General features: G+C 44.6%; 1 protein-coding gene across 1 annotated transcript in view; it reads right to left on the minus strand.

The window, feature by feature from the left end:
• CDH4 (cadherin 4) overlaps positions 1-14,852 on the minus strand; it is a 462,845-nt gene extending 447,993 nt beyond the window's left edge. Inside the window, exons 1-2 of the mRNA XM_055814000.1 lie at positions 14,597-14,852; positions 12,386-12,497 (exon numbers count right to left, since the gene is read on the minus strand). Coding sequence (XP_055669975.1) covers positions 12,386-12,497; positions 14,597-14,659 — 175 coding nt within the window. The 5' untranslated portion in view covers positions 14,660-14,852. The remainder of the gene's footprint in view (positions 1-12,385; positions 12,498-14,596) is intronic.
• Between the last annotated feature and the right edge of the window lie 1,286 nt (positions 14,853-16,138).

The raw sequence follows: 16,138 nt of genomic DNA on the forward strand, positions 1-16,138 counted from the left end.
TCCACAGCTCTCCTTCCCACCCACCCCTAATTTCTTTTTTTATTTTTTTTTTTTTTTTCAGACGCAACCCCACTCCACAGATGTTAAACTCTCCCTCTTATAGTTGCATTGCCTAAGAATACTACTGCTGCATGAACAGAACTTTGCTTCGTCATCATGTCTTCCCAGGCAATGAAACTTGCTATATTATTATAAAGGTAAAACCAGCTGTGCCACTATTGCTCAGTTCTGCTGCTATTTAACAGGATACCGCCAACATTATGCCTCAATTCACAGTAGAAAGGGAGAATAAAATTTTGTTTTATTGAAAATACTTGGAAAACTCATTCCAGTAAAATGCATCTTCCGCACTGAGCTTTGCCAAAACACCACAGTTATTTCACCATGTTTAGAAATCCCCACAAAGACTCATGCAACGGGTATTCAGTGTTCGTTAAGGGATTAAACCTCTACTTTATGCCTGACATAAAACCCAACATTTCTAACTGCCCACTGCCCCACACAGCCCTTCTACACAGGTTTCTTCCCATCAGGAGGCATCAAAACCATTCGATATGATTAGAGTTGCTTGCTTGTTAACAGATATACCAACCAGTCTTTTAACTTTTAATTTATCTTATGTCTCAAACTCCAGGCAAACAAAAAGAAAAAAAAAATCTCTTTCAGTAAACTTTGCACAGAGATAATCAATCTACTATTCAGTTATTTGAACAAGCATCTAGAGTTTAGCGATCTAGAGATCATTAAACTCCTCCTGATGAGGGTCTCTTCTTGTAGTTCAAACACAGCATAAGCAAATCTTTGGGTTCAATCCAAACATTTTTGATAGCTGCCATCCTTGAAGTTTTTATCTTGCCATGACCTATAGTTTCTCCTTTGTCTAAGCAACCATACACCTTTTTCTTCATCCTCAGCCTGTCCCTTCTCTCCACAGGAGAGGAAAAACCCAAACTACATGAAAAATCCCTTTTTTTTTTTTTTTTTTTAACATGCCATTTACCCCCCATTTTTTTATCCTCTACAGAGGGTCAAAAGACAAAAGAGGGCACTGAATCCATTGAAAAATGTCCAGAAGCCCATGAAAAAAAAAATAAATGAAAGTATACTTCACTCAATTCAGGGACAACATAAAAAGTATTTAAAGCTTCTGGAGATGAGCAAAACAGTTCTCTTTCATGTGTAATTGTGTAAACCCTCAGTTTTGAAGGGAGCTAAGCAACCATCCAGCAATAATTAGGCTCCTGAAAGTCAAGTAGCAAGGCATACAGGACCTGAAACGATGACTTTTTCTGATTCCCCAGGGAAGCACTTTCACTGGGGGGCGAACACTGGAAATCCACTAGCTCTGCTTTCTTTTGCCCCCTGAAGGGAGATGCTCCAGAATCAGATCTTAGCAGCAGAGGGAGTCTGGTTCTCTTAACAGAGATCAGCATGCATCTGGCTTTCTTCAGTTACCAAAAACACACAGACATGACAGGCAAAATTAAATATTTTTACTGTTTAGTATCTCTGTGTAAGTGTGGTCTAGGCCTTCTAATAAGCTCTACAAATAATATACATATAATAAAAACAGGCAGTGCGATACCCAATTGTTTTGTGTGGAGCAAACACCTGGCTTTCAACACATTACAAGACCAGACAGATCACAGGATGGGGAAGGCACCACAGCAAAGGTCAAAATCCTCAACCATCAGGACAGCAAAAACAGACTACACCAAGGAGCCCACACCCCACATACAGGTCCAACGCTTTGCTACTTCAGCTTTAATTTAGCCCTGTTCTTCTAGCTTACATTGGGATTAGGAACAGCTCCTTCAATAAAAATGTCCTCTGCTGAGCAGAGCCCACCAGCGTGGGAGGCCAGCCCAAAAGGCATGCCCAGTAGCCTGGGAACATGCCTCTGGTGCCGGCCAGCAGTTCAGCTGGGGCATTTAAAGAACCCTACAAATCCAGTGTGTCCAATACTGGACCGATTGGAAGCAGACCTTCCCCACCAACAGTAACAGCATTTCGTTTAACTAACGTGAACCTCTCCCAGGCTTTTAATCAGGAATGTTTCTAGATGGTGAAAATTTAAAGATCCCAATGTTTGTAACTCTCATAAAAAGCAGGAAAGGTACTGACAAACGAAGACATTTGGATTTGTGTTCCTATGGGTCCCAGGCATACAACATCAAGACATAAAAGGCTTGGACTACAAGCCACTATTTTAAACATTAGTTATTTCAGTAACTGCACCCACAGCATAATAAGTTTTAATGTTTCATGGTCAAAGCAGAAGGCTCTATCACATGGGCTCTGCAACAGTCTGTTCGGAACTGTTTTTTTCAATGCCGTTATTAACAGAACAGATAAAGGAATGCAGCATATGCTTGCTACATCTGCAAGCAACACGAAAGCGGGATGCAACTGCAACTCTGTTGGAGGTCAAGATTAGAATTCAAAACAATCCTAACAAGTCAGATCAGGCCATTAAAGGAAAAAAAAAAAAGAAAAAAAATGTAATTCAATAGAAGAGCAAGATAACCCTATTCAGCAGGATTAATCAACTCCACACAGAAAATGACTGGGTAGGTAGCGGTTCTTCAAAAAACGATGTGGGAGGTTATACTGGATCACAAGCAGAACATGAGTCAACAGTGTCATACCGTTAAGAAAAAAAAAAAAAAAAAGCACTCATTACATTAGATAAATCAACTGGAGTATTGCCTGCAAAACAGGCAAAGCAACGCCCCTTGCCTGTTCAGCACTGCAAGATAGGGCTGGCATAGTCAGATCAACTTGAGCCATCAAGCTAGTAGCAAAGATAAGGGCTGAAAAGAAGGAAGCCCTGGCACAACACACGGAAAGGGAACAAAAGACTGGTTCAGCCTATAGAAACTAAAAAAAAAGTTTCAAGTATTTTGGGAGGGAGGGGGAAGCAACAATTGTTCCTTGTGTCTATGATGAGTAAGGCAAATCAAACCAGGTTTACACTGCATAAAGAGAGCTTTAGCTTAAACACGAAGGGAGGACAGGGAAGTGACTATATTGGCAGTGGTCCCTACGACTGGATCTTCATGACCACACTGGGCACAAACCTATCACAAAGGAGCTGCTCAAGCCCTGAGGAAGGCACATGCATTAGATACCCTCTGGAGTTACTCCAGCCCTGTTTTTCCATGAGTCCATGAAACGCCAACAATCAGATTGTAATGAGCAGGTCCAGGTAATGCCACCAATAGCTCCCAGTGAAATCAGTGAGACTTCTCAAAAAAAAATTGTATGGCCAGAAGTACCTACAGAGCAGATAACAAATATTCAGGGTTAACTTCCACAGAGTTATCTATTAATCACCACTGACTATATCAGGAACAAACAGCTGATTAAATTGTAACCTTTAAACTAGTCCTGATTTGTACTTTTTCAAGTGTAACAATTTCTTTATGTTCTAGCATCCTCACAAACTCATTTCTTGATGCTTTTACTACATTCATACACCAATAACCTCAATATGCTTTTCCTACTACATGGTGAAGTAACAAATGTTTGTTTCACCAACCTGCCTTTTATGATTCTCTAGACAAGAACAGACAGAGCGAGCTGATACAGAGCTTTGTATGGAACAATTTTTGTGATCTTGACTATTTATCTTTGGAGAATTGCTATATTCACCATTATTTTAAAGATAATTTTGCTTCATATGGATTGGCATTACTACTACACAAATTCAGCATAACAAAATTTTAGACTAAAAGTAATTTTTGTGACTAAACTATGAACTGCTACAAAATTTTGATTTATAATAGGCATAGCAATAGCCTTAATGACTGCAGTGCTTCCGGGTATCAGTAACACACAGAGGTTGGCTCATTTCAAAACAGAAAGGGCATTATTTCCCCCCCCCCCTCCTTCATGGGTGTCCCATACATATCTTCGGGGTCCCTGGCAGAGCCTCCAACATCCCCACTGTGACCACTACACCGTGGCTGCTATTACCATGCTAATGTTAATAGGCTGTAGCTTATGTGACCCCTCAGAGCGGGAGCTATTGCGCAGCATAACTAGCAGAGTGCTGAATGACTGCCACTGGCTCTCTATTACAGAAGACTCACAAATAGTAAGGAACAGTGGTGGGAAAGTAGCAAGGGCAAAGCAAAAAAATAATTAAAATTTTGTTTTGGAAGGGAGCAGAAAGCAGGAATCTAAAGTGGCTGACAAAGAGAGATGCTGGAGCCTGGGGTCATGAGGCACGGGGCAGCAGGAGCGGCTGGAAGTCACTGTTTCCAATGACAGTGCAGCCCATATGCCAGAACATTTGCCACTTCTCTCTCCCTCTGTGCAACTGCAATTCAAAATTAATAAATAAATTAGGGACAATGAATATAAGCAAGAAAAATCATAAAGCCTGTGGCAAAAAGAAGTGTTGTTCCACTCGACTATTTTTTGTATTGCAGAAAACTTGCTTGGGAAAGATTCTGCAGAAAGAAGCAAAGTAGCCAGTTCTAATGACAAATATTTGGGGAAAACAGAAACTCCATATGTTCTGCTTTTATTCTACTGAAAATACAGAGGAAGCCAAGAGCTTTTTGATTTTAAGTGTAACGTTTCCTTATGCCAGGAGACAAACTATGCCGAAGTTAAGTCTGGACATTAATGGAAGCAAACAGCAGAATGCTGGTCCCTGGTGTTTCAATTATTCTCTCTTTAGAGGTTATGCTTCCAAGAAGTTACAGAAACAGTTTCCCTGTAAGGATTAATTTTTTTTTGCAGGCTGCTGGAATGTTTTTATTTAAAGCTACGTGGTCTGTATTTGCAGAAGAGCTCAGCTGGTCACTCTGCCTTTCCACCCACCCACCTGCCCCATGTGCCACAGGACCACGGTGCAGGGGGCTGGAGGCACCTCTGAAGAGCCTCTGGTCCAAGCCCCTGCCTAGCACAGGGTCAGCCAGCACTGTGCCCAGCTGGCTTCCCAGTATGGCCAAGGATGGAGACTCCACAACACCTCAGCACCCTCTTACCCTATCTGACAACCCTCACACTCAAAGTTCCCACTTTTAAGTGGAATATCCTGCGTTTCAGTTTGTGCCTGTTTCCTTCTGCCCTTTCTCTGTGCACCACTGAAGAGAGCCTGGCTCCACCGTCTCTGGCCCTGCCCATGAGGTCTTTATACATGATGATAAAGTCTCCCCCTGAGACTTCTCTTCTCCAGGCTAAACAATCCTAGCTCTCTCAGCCTCTCCTTTTAGAAATACTAATAAATAAATATTTAAACAAAATATCAAACCCGATATATCACAGCATACTGAGCAGTAAGAAAACCCTCTGATGGCATGGCTGGCCAAGGACACTTCTGCGCTTTACCTGCAAAAACAACACTGGGGGGGTCATTTCAGCACCAAAAGGCAAATTGAATGTAAAGCCGAACGCTCTTCAGAACCTTTGGCTAGTGCACAGAAGGTTTACATACACAAAAATGGGTACTGATCGAGTCCCTCAAGCCAGCATAAATTTCTGCTGCAGTGCTCAAGATCAGGGTCCTGGAGAAACCAGTCTCTAGTCACTGGCACAGGTTCATGTCAAAACCACTGTCAAACCATTTGAAACTGGAGTTCCCAGAAGTAAATATAGGACTTTATTTTTCAAACACCACCTTCTGGTCTTAGTTCTTACTATTTCCATTTGTCTAAAAATAAAAAAAAAAAGTAGGTTTTATACAGGAATGGCACTAACTGACCATACCAGTAGCCTCAAATCAAACTCCCTTCTTTTCCTATGTTAGCCAAATTCATTCTATTATACAAAAAAATATTAAGCAGATATCCAATAAAATCCTATCCTCTGTAGTTCTAATCTCTTCTTGCCCTTCAAATAAGACTTTTAAGTATTATCTATATTACTAAAATATTCTAGGAGCTATGCACCTGGCCCATGCTACAGTCTAAGGACTTCAATAGCTTTAGTTTGCAATGAAATAAGCTACCTCTAGAAAAACATTATACTCATAGAAATTAAGGCAGAAGGAGGCTTGCATGTAAATATCAATGAAATGAAGGTGATAAGAACCGGCATTAGGTCAATGAAAATTAGGAAAAAAATATTTCACTGCTAGATTAATTAAGATTCATTTACCACATGCAAAAAACCCTAGTATTTCCAGAATGCTTTCAGCATCTGCTCTGTGAGATCAGAGCTCAGGAGCTCTGTCAGCAAGCCAGTTTCTGAACAAAGAAGTGACTTTAACATTTTCTAACCTTGAAAGACCTAACATTATCAGTTTGGAATTTGGAATTCAAAACAACAGGTATTTCACAATAAATAACAAATTGACACTGCTCCAGACATGGCTTATTTCCTAAAAGCCTAAGCATAAATAAAGAAATGAATAAATTATTCAATAGAAATTGTTGTCTCATTTTCTTCCTTAATATCTATTTGTTTAGAATGCCTAATCTGAAGCTGCGTAATTCTTTAATACACAAACCCCTGGAAAAAAAAAAAAAAAAAAGAGAGAAGCTTCAAGTCTGTTGTTGGAGAAGCTGATTTATTCCGATAAAAATCGGTTAGCTCCCTAGAATGCAGAAAAAAGTAATTTTACTTGGGTTTGAGGAATTTGGTTCAAAGCTCTGATCTAGAAAGCAATATATACAGTTATTAAACAGTGTAAGGGGATTAACTCTACAGAGTGTTATTGACTACTCCAGTCTCATTAACTGCAATTTTATTTAGATAAAAATGTCATCTTAAACATCATTTTTGTGTCAGAAGTTAGATCTGAAGAATAACATTAAAAATAAATACGCATCAGCAGTTCCCCAGTCTGCAGCAGCTCTTCCTGGGGTCTCCCCTGGAACTCACGATTGAAATTATGGTTTTGATTTGCAACATGCCCATCAAGAGAAACTGCTTTTAAAAGAAGTTGTCCTGTGGAATGTGAGAAGTGTTTTTTGAGAGGCAGTTTCACTGGAGCATGTACAAGCTTAACACAGAAAGCTGATGTCTGTCTGCCTCTTTTTCCTCCAAGAAAGGAATGAAGAAAGGTTAGGGAAAGAGTTCTGGGTTCCCGGTGGACTTTTGCCTACTTTCAGATTTTATTAGGGAACTGCGAAGCTAATTATGTGTACGATAACTTCAGTAACTGATTTTCATCCAGAATCACAGACCAGAAAATAAAAGCATGAATGGAAAAGTCTGTCTTTTAAACTCGGAGCAGCTCAGAGGAGGCACTGGATATTTCAGCAGGCTGCAGCGGAGCTGCTGTACTGCTACAAGGACCAAGCAAAACCCTCCAGAGGTGCTGAAAAATATCACCAAACTCTAGAACATATCCCAATGCCCATCACGGCCTTCACTTCTGAAAAACATCTATATGACACACCAAAGGGAACTCAGAAGATGGAGGCACAACGGGGTGCATGGGTACCCTGCGGCCACAGGTGGGATGCCTTCGGGACGGAGCATCCTCCCAAGCACGCTCCAGAGGGCAGACCTTGACCTGCAGAAGCCTTTAGGAACCAAACTCCTACCAAAATTAACAGCAGACGGGTATCTATGTATTTTTTGGACTCTAGACACAGGAAAAGTGCAAAGCCAGAAGTACAGACAGGCCAACACCTCATTAGCCAATTCATGTACCAGGGTCACTCAACACTGCAGGCACACGCTTGCTTACAAGGCTACTGTTTGTTACCCCGGGCCATGCTCCTTCCCTCTAGGCACAAACAGGCAAAGCTGTTATCTTTCTGCAGGAATACTAGGTCTCATGCTTTTGCAAGGGTGAAATTTCACGTATGCAGTAGTATTTTGGGGCTGTATGAATATTTTCAAGTAGAGCTCTTAGTACATTTCATAACACACTCCACATGCAATTTCCTACATTACCTTAACCACAAGAACACAGTATATTTACCTCCAAAAGGAGGTACCGTATATAACCCTACAGTTACTATTACATGAATTACCAGCAACCAGACTCAAACATAGTTTTGCAAAGGGTCATTCTCCCCTCACCCTCACCTTTTATTTTTTTAATTTAAAATTTGCTTCTACATTATTCCATGACATGTTGGCATTTTTTGGTCTACCTGTTGTATATTTTCTAAACAGTATCCACAGCCTTCCAAAGTTTTACAATTTGAGGTGATGAGGGCTGAAAGGTTTTGAAACCTTAGCAGAGAGAACCAAAAGGCCTTGACCATAAGAGAATATTCTACCTCTAAAAAAAACTTAGGAGCAGAGGCCTCCAGTCTAAATTCTTATGAAAAAACAGGTATTTCAATAAAGTTATGTATTTTATTTATATTGAACCAAAAATAACACTAGTAAAAATCCTAGTATGGAAGCAATTACATTTTTATACATTTGAAGCTTGGCTACCTTTGGTTTCATACACTTGCTTGAAGCAGAACATGCTGGCACTGTTTATTCATCTTCCCATATGAAAATAAACTGTGCTTCCACATGTTTCTACCCAAACGTAACTGCCTACGCAAGTGAAGTTATCCTGCTACATCAGTATAGGCGCTATTTAGGACGGGCAACAGAAACATGAATCACTACAGATGAAGAAGGGGCTGTACATCCCAACTGCCTGTGTTTTCTCCTGGTTGTAAGGACAGCTATATGTTGTATTGTTTAGCTGCATTTCTGAGAGGAGACCTGTTATAACTGGTACTACACTGGAAAAATAACGTATTTAACACCATGATGTCATTCCACCCACTACCAGTTGCCACGGTCTCACAGCATGCCAATAAAACATGAATTTCTAATTTTGAAAAATGTCTTTTTTATTACAATATTCAAAAACTTACAAAAATGGAGAAGAGCATAAACCCACTATCAAGATTATCAGTCCCTCTTAGATCATCTCGCATGTCACTTTCAGCATCCTACTCCTTATTTATCTCCTTCCCCGAGAGGCCACTAGTCATCATCACTCCTATACACCTGAGTTAATACTCAGAGATCAGATCCCCTGAGTCAGTGCTGAACTGTCTTCAGTGCAGTACCTCATGTCCCCACCCCTCAGGACCAGTGCTCTCACCATTTTAAGTTAACATTAATAATTAACAAAGAGAAAAAGATACCGCTGCTGTTAATTGTCCTCCACCATACTGCAGTCTTTGAGATTTTTCCTTAGGCTAAAGAAGAAAACAGTTAAGGATCCTACTTTAAACATTATCATGCATCAGCGATCAAGACTAAGTTCATTATCCTGGAAACAAAAACAAAGACCAAAAAAATGTAACAGATTACAGCCCAGTAACTTCTCTTAAGAGATGCAGGGACAGCATTTCTAAGGATGGCACTGGCGCCACAAATCAACTCAGCTAATACCCCACCACCCCGCTACAGCATTGGCAGGGATACGTAATACGTGGTATTTGTGGCACTACTGGGGAATACTATTTTAAGTCTAATTAACATGAAATTTTTAGAATGCAGATGCTTTTCATTTATACATAAAACAAAATGCCGTGACATTTCTCCCATCCATTTATCATAAACAAGTTAATTACTGTGTAACAAATAGCTCCTGCTTGAATCTGTATGTTTTGTGGATGTTGGAGAGCTGACTCAGGCAAATAAGTTGAACCACAAAGTAGTAGTTAATAGCTTATGGCATACTTGTAATAAAACAATGACTCTGTAAAAGCTCTTGTTGTCAAATTAAGGCTAAGCTATTTCCATTGGAATAAGTCAATTATAAGCAGTCATTATCTGTTTAACTTGATTCAAACCTAAAATACTATAAGCACTTCCATTTTGATACATTCATAACACTGCATACATTTGAGAGCTGGATATTACAAAGCTTAAAAGGGAACGAACTGCTGCGTTTATTGCCACCCAGCTTATCCCCGAACCACGTAACATCTAAACTTGCCAATGCCGGCTGAAGTTCAGCACTACGCTGAGGTCTACACACGACTAGATCTCTGAGGAACAAACCCTCAGGCAGCACAAACTGTCCCAGGACTGCCCACATCTCCTTCCTAAGGAGAAAGCGAGGATTACGGGATTAAAGACTTTACATATGCCTACTGGAAGCCCCCAAGAGCCATCTGAACTCCATATACGCTTCCCCCCCTCCAGTTCCATGAAAGCACTAACAGGTGAATTCCCATCTACTTTTTCTTTAGGCAAACAGTCCCATTTGGCCTGAAGATGAATTACTGAATACTGATGAATAAGATGGTGGTAGCTGGCAGCAAAGCTTTGCGTGGTAAGATGGTGTGAAACAGTACATATGTCAATCTATCAAACATGATAATATAAGCAATCTGAACTCATTTTTGGTCTGAACTATTGTACAATACTTCACCCAGATGGAAGAAAGAGATAAACATTTTATGCTTCAGACATAGCAAGTGTTAGGAAGTAAAATTAAACCTAAACTGGAAAACTACCAATTTTACATGCCAGAGTATATATAAAGAACAACACAAGCATGAGGAAGAATTTTCTCCCCCGTTACTGTACAGATTATTAAGATATATTTATTTCCTATGATAAACAGCAGCATGTATTTGACTACAGATTAAAAGCTGTAAAGATGGCAGTTTCCTTATTAGCAAACATAGCATTTGCACTTTTTTTTTTCCCCCCTTTCTTCTTCAGTTGACAAAATGCTTACAAATCATGTAACTCATGACAATGTTATCAGGACATGAATCTTACAAGTGGTGCACGCAAACATAATATCCCAAGGGCCAGTTCAGCCCTAAATCATAGAATCTTGGAACCGTTTATTTGCCATGACTAACGCAAAACTACAATTGGCCCTTAAAGGATAAAATTAAATAGAAATACATTTTCATTCAAATCAACTTGACAGCCTACCTAAATATAATTTCATGTTTAAAAAATACCAGTTAAAAATGAAATGAAGTGACAGCCACTGTGCTGTCTTCTAAGTCACTGCCAGCTAACTCCTCTAAACAGACCTTCTGCTCCATCCCTATTGTCCACCTATATAAAAACACAGCACAATTTATCAAGCACTAACCTGCAAAAAAGACTCCTCCTAGCAAATATATTGATGACATGACTTTCTACAGTGTTTGGAGGGCATTGTTTATCAAACAATTTCCGAAGCTAAAAAGCATGAAATCGACTGGGTATACAGGCTGGCCTGTAAAGCCTTACAGTGTATATGTCTGGGGAAAAACTGCTACAAAATATAAATAAACAATATAAATCAAATATAAATAAACAATTGGTACTTGGTCTCTTCAGGTGTAGCTATATTCTTGGGCTTGTCTATTTCAAATTGCTGTTTGGTTATCTTTCAAGCTAAAAATAAACTCCCCAACTTCTACTAATTGATGCCAGGCAGTCAAGAGAATTCCTGAACAGCAAAACTAAGACAACTGGGCTCAGAAACAAAACTGATTGCCAACTCATGTAGAGAAAAAAATGTCCAGTCCTGGATTCTGCGGAAGCCAGAAAGAACACTGACAACTCTCCCTCTCTTCTGAGAAAAATCGAAGTAAGGGAGCAGGTGTTTGCTCTGGAGGAAGACCGAAATCCCAGCTTTCTGGCAGAGACATGCATGTGAGTAAACATACTCAGGAAAAAGTAGCAAAGGGTTTATAAACCCTTGAGTAGAGCATCATGTCACAACGCGCTCCCCAACTTACACAACATGCTATGTTTTTAGAACTGCTGCGGCGTCCACCGATCATTAGTGATTTAACTCAAGGGGAGAGCCAGGGGGTGGAGGATTTTGATTTTCAAAAATTCTCTTTGGAGCAAAACAATGGCTTTTCTGCATCATGCAAATATAAAGTTTAATTATTTTTTACTTGAAAGGGAGATAGATCAATACGCAGGATAATCTATTGTTACTTGGATTACGAAGATGTCTTAAGAGTTTACAATCACAAGAGTAGTTATAATCCTGCAATTACTATAAAGCTAATTGGTAGTTTCTTTTTGCATGTGTTTTCATGTTGTCAGTGGGGCAGTAATGAAAATGAATGCCACATTTGTGAACAGAATGTCTGTAGGCTTGTTTACCACATTTCCAACAACAACGTCTGCTTTATCATGCATTTCAAAGCAGAGATAATTTAAGGAACTTTGAATTTCATACATAAAAATACTTTCTAAAATATCAAATCTAGGGTTCCTTCAGACGAGGTAGGAGTGGGAGACTTAAAAGTGAAGTGATGACCTCACATACTATAGGCAAACAATCCACCTGAAGCAGACAGCACGCGGACTTCGAGTGATTCATCTGTATTCAAAACTGCACTCAGGTAAACCACTTAGTGTTTCATCCTCCTACAAACATAATTCTACAGTCAATTTTACCATCAAACCCAGCATCTTTAAGCCTCCTTTCACCTCCTGAAAATACAGTTATTGCAGAACCTATTAAGCTTTTTATTCCACTTACCTTTGAGTAACTTCTGCCCTTCCATGATGTTTTGGGAAACGAATGCTGTGTAGTCATCTTCTGAAAAGCCAGGCTTGCATGTGGGTCTAACTGTAAGATCCCCATTGTGTGCCTGCAAAAACAAAACAAGGATAACACACACCATGACTTTCGTCATTTGGGAAAGTGTTTTGCACCCAACGACTAGGTGTTCAGGCATGGGCAAACCTCAACAGTAAAGCAGCATGCAAGTAGAAACTGCTTGTGCTGTATCTGTTGGAGTGGATCCATACTGTAGCTGCAAAAATAAAACGGGCCAGCAAATAGTTGCCTGACTACAAGAGCGCATTGTTTGTAGGAAGGCTGGGATACTGGGCACTGTCAGAAGAGGGGAGGAAACAAAGAGCAGCAATTCATCAAGGCCTGATGTTGCAACATCCAAACCCGAGGTTTGCTATTGAGAAACCAGGCAAGCCCCAGGACTGAAGGAGGGGAAACACCCCAGCTCGCTGCAGCCTCAGGAGCCTCTAACCAGCTGAAGTCCCCTTCCCTCCCCTCCACCCAGCAGAAGCCTCCGAGGCTCTGCCTGCTGCTGCCTCTGCAACCCCCCCAGGCTCTACGCGTGCCAGGGGCAAGGAGGGGATGCCAGCTAAAAAAATGTAACAATGCCACTGACTAGCACAGCCCCATGCACAACCTGCCAGGATCCCGGGGGGGGAAGCATCCAGCTACACACTCAGCTGCAACTTTGGACTGCGCAGTGGGGAACCAGCCCCTGCCACGGGGACAGGTTAGTCCAGTCACAGCAGCCCAGGCACCTTGGGAGGGGGTACACATTCCCCAGCAAGGAAGGTCTCAGACCCCAACTTCAACCAGCTCACTGACAGCACGTAAGCCAGTGATTTATGCCTAACAAGTGCCAGGTGATATATGCACAAACAAGTGCTGGCGGGATTTCTAACGCTCCCGGGCTGTCAGCAGGGCTAGGCAGAGCATCACTTAGCAATGCAGGCTGCACCTCAGATGCCTCCAGTCCCAGCAGCGCAAGCTGAAGCCAGGGGACCAGAGTCACTTCCCTGAGAAAACGCAACTCGAGACATGCACCTGCCTCCCCGGGGAGAGGAGCCCCGCTCCCCCGGGGTTCCCGAAACTCTCCCGCACACAGATGATGCTGCATTACAGAGAGTGGCAGGAGGGATGAGGAACTAAGGGTCCTTTCGGATAAGCTTAGTAAGCAGAAAGCCAGCCAACGTACTCTGCTAAAAATCACACTCAGGAGACGGATGCCAGCTACTGCATGGGAAGCGCAAGGAAGCAGCGGCTCTGTGGACTCTGACCGTTGCTGGCAAGACGTTGCCATTAAGGAAACATTTCAAAGGGTCTTACTGAAGATAACAAGTCACAATGCAGTTCTTCCACTTTTAATGCTCATCTTATCTTAAACAATTTTAGGTTGAAAGCTATTTCTGCGCACCCACCGGCCCCCCCAAGGGCTGGGACTTGGGACATCTTCACAGATTCAACTTGGCACAGGGGATTCAGGCAGAAAAATAAGCGGCTCTTGTTTCAGCAACCAGTCCAGCAGGGAATACAGCAGCCGCCCCGCTCGCACCGTAACACTGCAGCCACGCGTTCCGGCATTTGTTGATGTTCTGCGGATCATTCCCTAATTCGAGGGGGGGGACCCTAAAACCCCCGAACTTTTCAGACCACAAGCCCCCAGCAGGGCTCAGGCCCACTCGCTGTGTTGACGGGCTGGTAAAAATAAAAGTTGAAGGCGCCGCGGCGGCGGAGGGGCGGCTGGCGCGGAGCGGGCAGCGCTGCGCGACCGCGCTGGGGCGCGGGGCTCCGCGGGGGCGGCACCGCCGCCGGGACGCGCCGCTGCCCCCGAAGTTCGCCCGCCGAGGCGCACCGGGGAGGGCAAGTTTCGCCGGCACCGCTGAAGCACGGGATTCAGAGGGAACGATACCGCTAAAAAATAATAATTAAAAACTACAGTGATGATTTTTAAAAAAAGGGGGAAAGGGGGGGAGGTGGAACCGGCGGGGAGCTGCGGGTGCCGCTCACGCACCCTCGCCCACCCCGCCCGCGCGGAGCGGCTTCGCGCCCCGACCCCGAAGTTGCCGCGGCTGCCGTGCCCGCAGGCGGCGGGCGCGGAGCGGCTGCGCAACCCCCGCGGGGCGCGGAGCCCGGCGGTGCCGCCCGCCCGGCTCCCCGGGGCGCACCACTTACCGCCGCCGCCGAGCCCCAGACGGGAAGGAGCAGCACCAGCAGCACCCGTGAGCCGGTCCTCATCGCCCCGGCGGCGCCCGCCCGCCGAGCCGGGGCCGTGGCGGGGGCGGTGGCGGAGGCGGGGGCCGTGGCGGTGCGGCTGGGCGCCCCGCGCTGCGCAGTGCCGGGGCCGGGGGGTCGCTGCCGCCCCGCTCCCGCCGCCGCCGCTCGCTGCCCGCTCTGGGCTGCAGGTGAAGCGCCCGCCGCGCGCCGCCGCTAGGCCCCGCCCCCCGGCCCCGCGGCGCGCGGGCACGCGCCGCCTTAAAGCGACAGGCACCGCCCCGCCGCGCCGGTTGAGGCGGCGGGGGGCGGCGGCGGCGTCTCCTTCGGCGCCCTGCGGACTCCACCGGGGGTGGCGGGGCACGGAGGTCCCGCGGGGAGGCGCGGCTGCCCTGCCCAGAGAACAAACTTGCCTGTCCGAAGGCGATAAAACTAACGCGTTCAGCGTATCCAGCGGAGAGGGGCGCCCACTGAGGGACAAGTGGCGGTCCGCTGAGGGAAAAAGTAGCACATCCAGGGGAAAAGTAATATATCCAGCGGGGAGATGTACCTAGTGGGGAAAAATCTAACGTGTCCAGGTGAAAAATAAGTGTATCCAGTGAGGAAAAACTAGTATGTCCGAAGGGAAGACGTACATCCAGGGGATGATGAGCATTCCCAGTGAGGAAAGCACAGCCCAGGCTGTGAGGGAAAGGCAGCGTGTGGGGGAGTAGCGTGTCTACAGGACAAATGAATAAATCGGGGATCTAAAAAGTAACCTGTCCCGATAGGAAAAACTGGGATACCTGAAAGAGAAAGAAGTGACACCAAAGAAGCGGGAGCCCCGCGGCGCGGCAGCCCCGCCGCCCCTCAGCAGCGGGGGCGGGAAGGGCCGGGCCGCAGCGCTCTGAGGGGCGGCGGGCCGGGCTGCGGCGGGCAGGGCTGGGCCCCGGGCCCCGGTAGCCACAGCGGGGGAGGGCGCAGCGGGAGCCGCCCCGAGGGCCGGGTGTTTGGGGTGCGCGGCCGTCCCGGGATCAGGTGTAAGCCGGGTGGTGGCTGAGGTGGCGCCTCAGCCGTGGGCGGGAGCCAGCGCCCGCCCGGCCCTTCCCTGAGCGGGGAGCGACCCGCCGGGCCTGGACCCGTCCCCGCCAGGAGCGGGTAACGCCAACTCCGCTAAACCGGGGGTCTACCGGGGTAAAAATAAAGGCAGAGCAAAACAGGGCCAGAAAGCAAAACTTCTGTTTAGTTTTCGCACAAAACTGCAAGTGGCAAGCAGCGGTTACCAGTGCTGAGTGTGGCTGCTGCTCTTTGCCTACAGCGCGACCAAATGCTGATCCAGATAGGATCCTTTTCCTTTCTGAATGCAGCTCAACGCCACAAACAGGAGTTCTCTGGCATGTATGTTTTGTGCATATAAATCCAACAACGATTTGCATAAATAGATGCATACTCTCTGATATACGTGCAAAATCAGACATTGCAGCTGAAAAATCTGGCCATTAAACTATTCCGTTAGATTCACAC

Source organism: Falco peregrinus, chromosome 9 (genome assembly GCF_023634155.1).
Source record: "Falco peregrinus isolate bFalPer1 chromosome 9, bFalPer1.pri, whole genome shotgun sequence".
NCBI classification, from domain to species: Eukaryota; Metazoa; Chordata; class Aves; order Falconiformes; family Falconidae; genus Falco; species Falco peregrinus.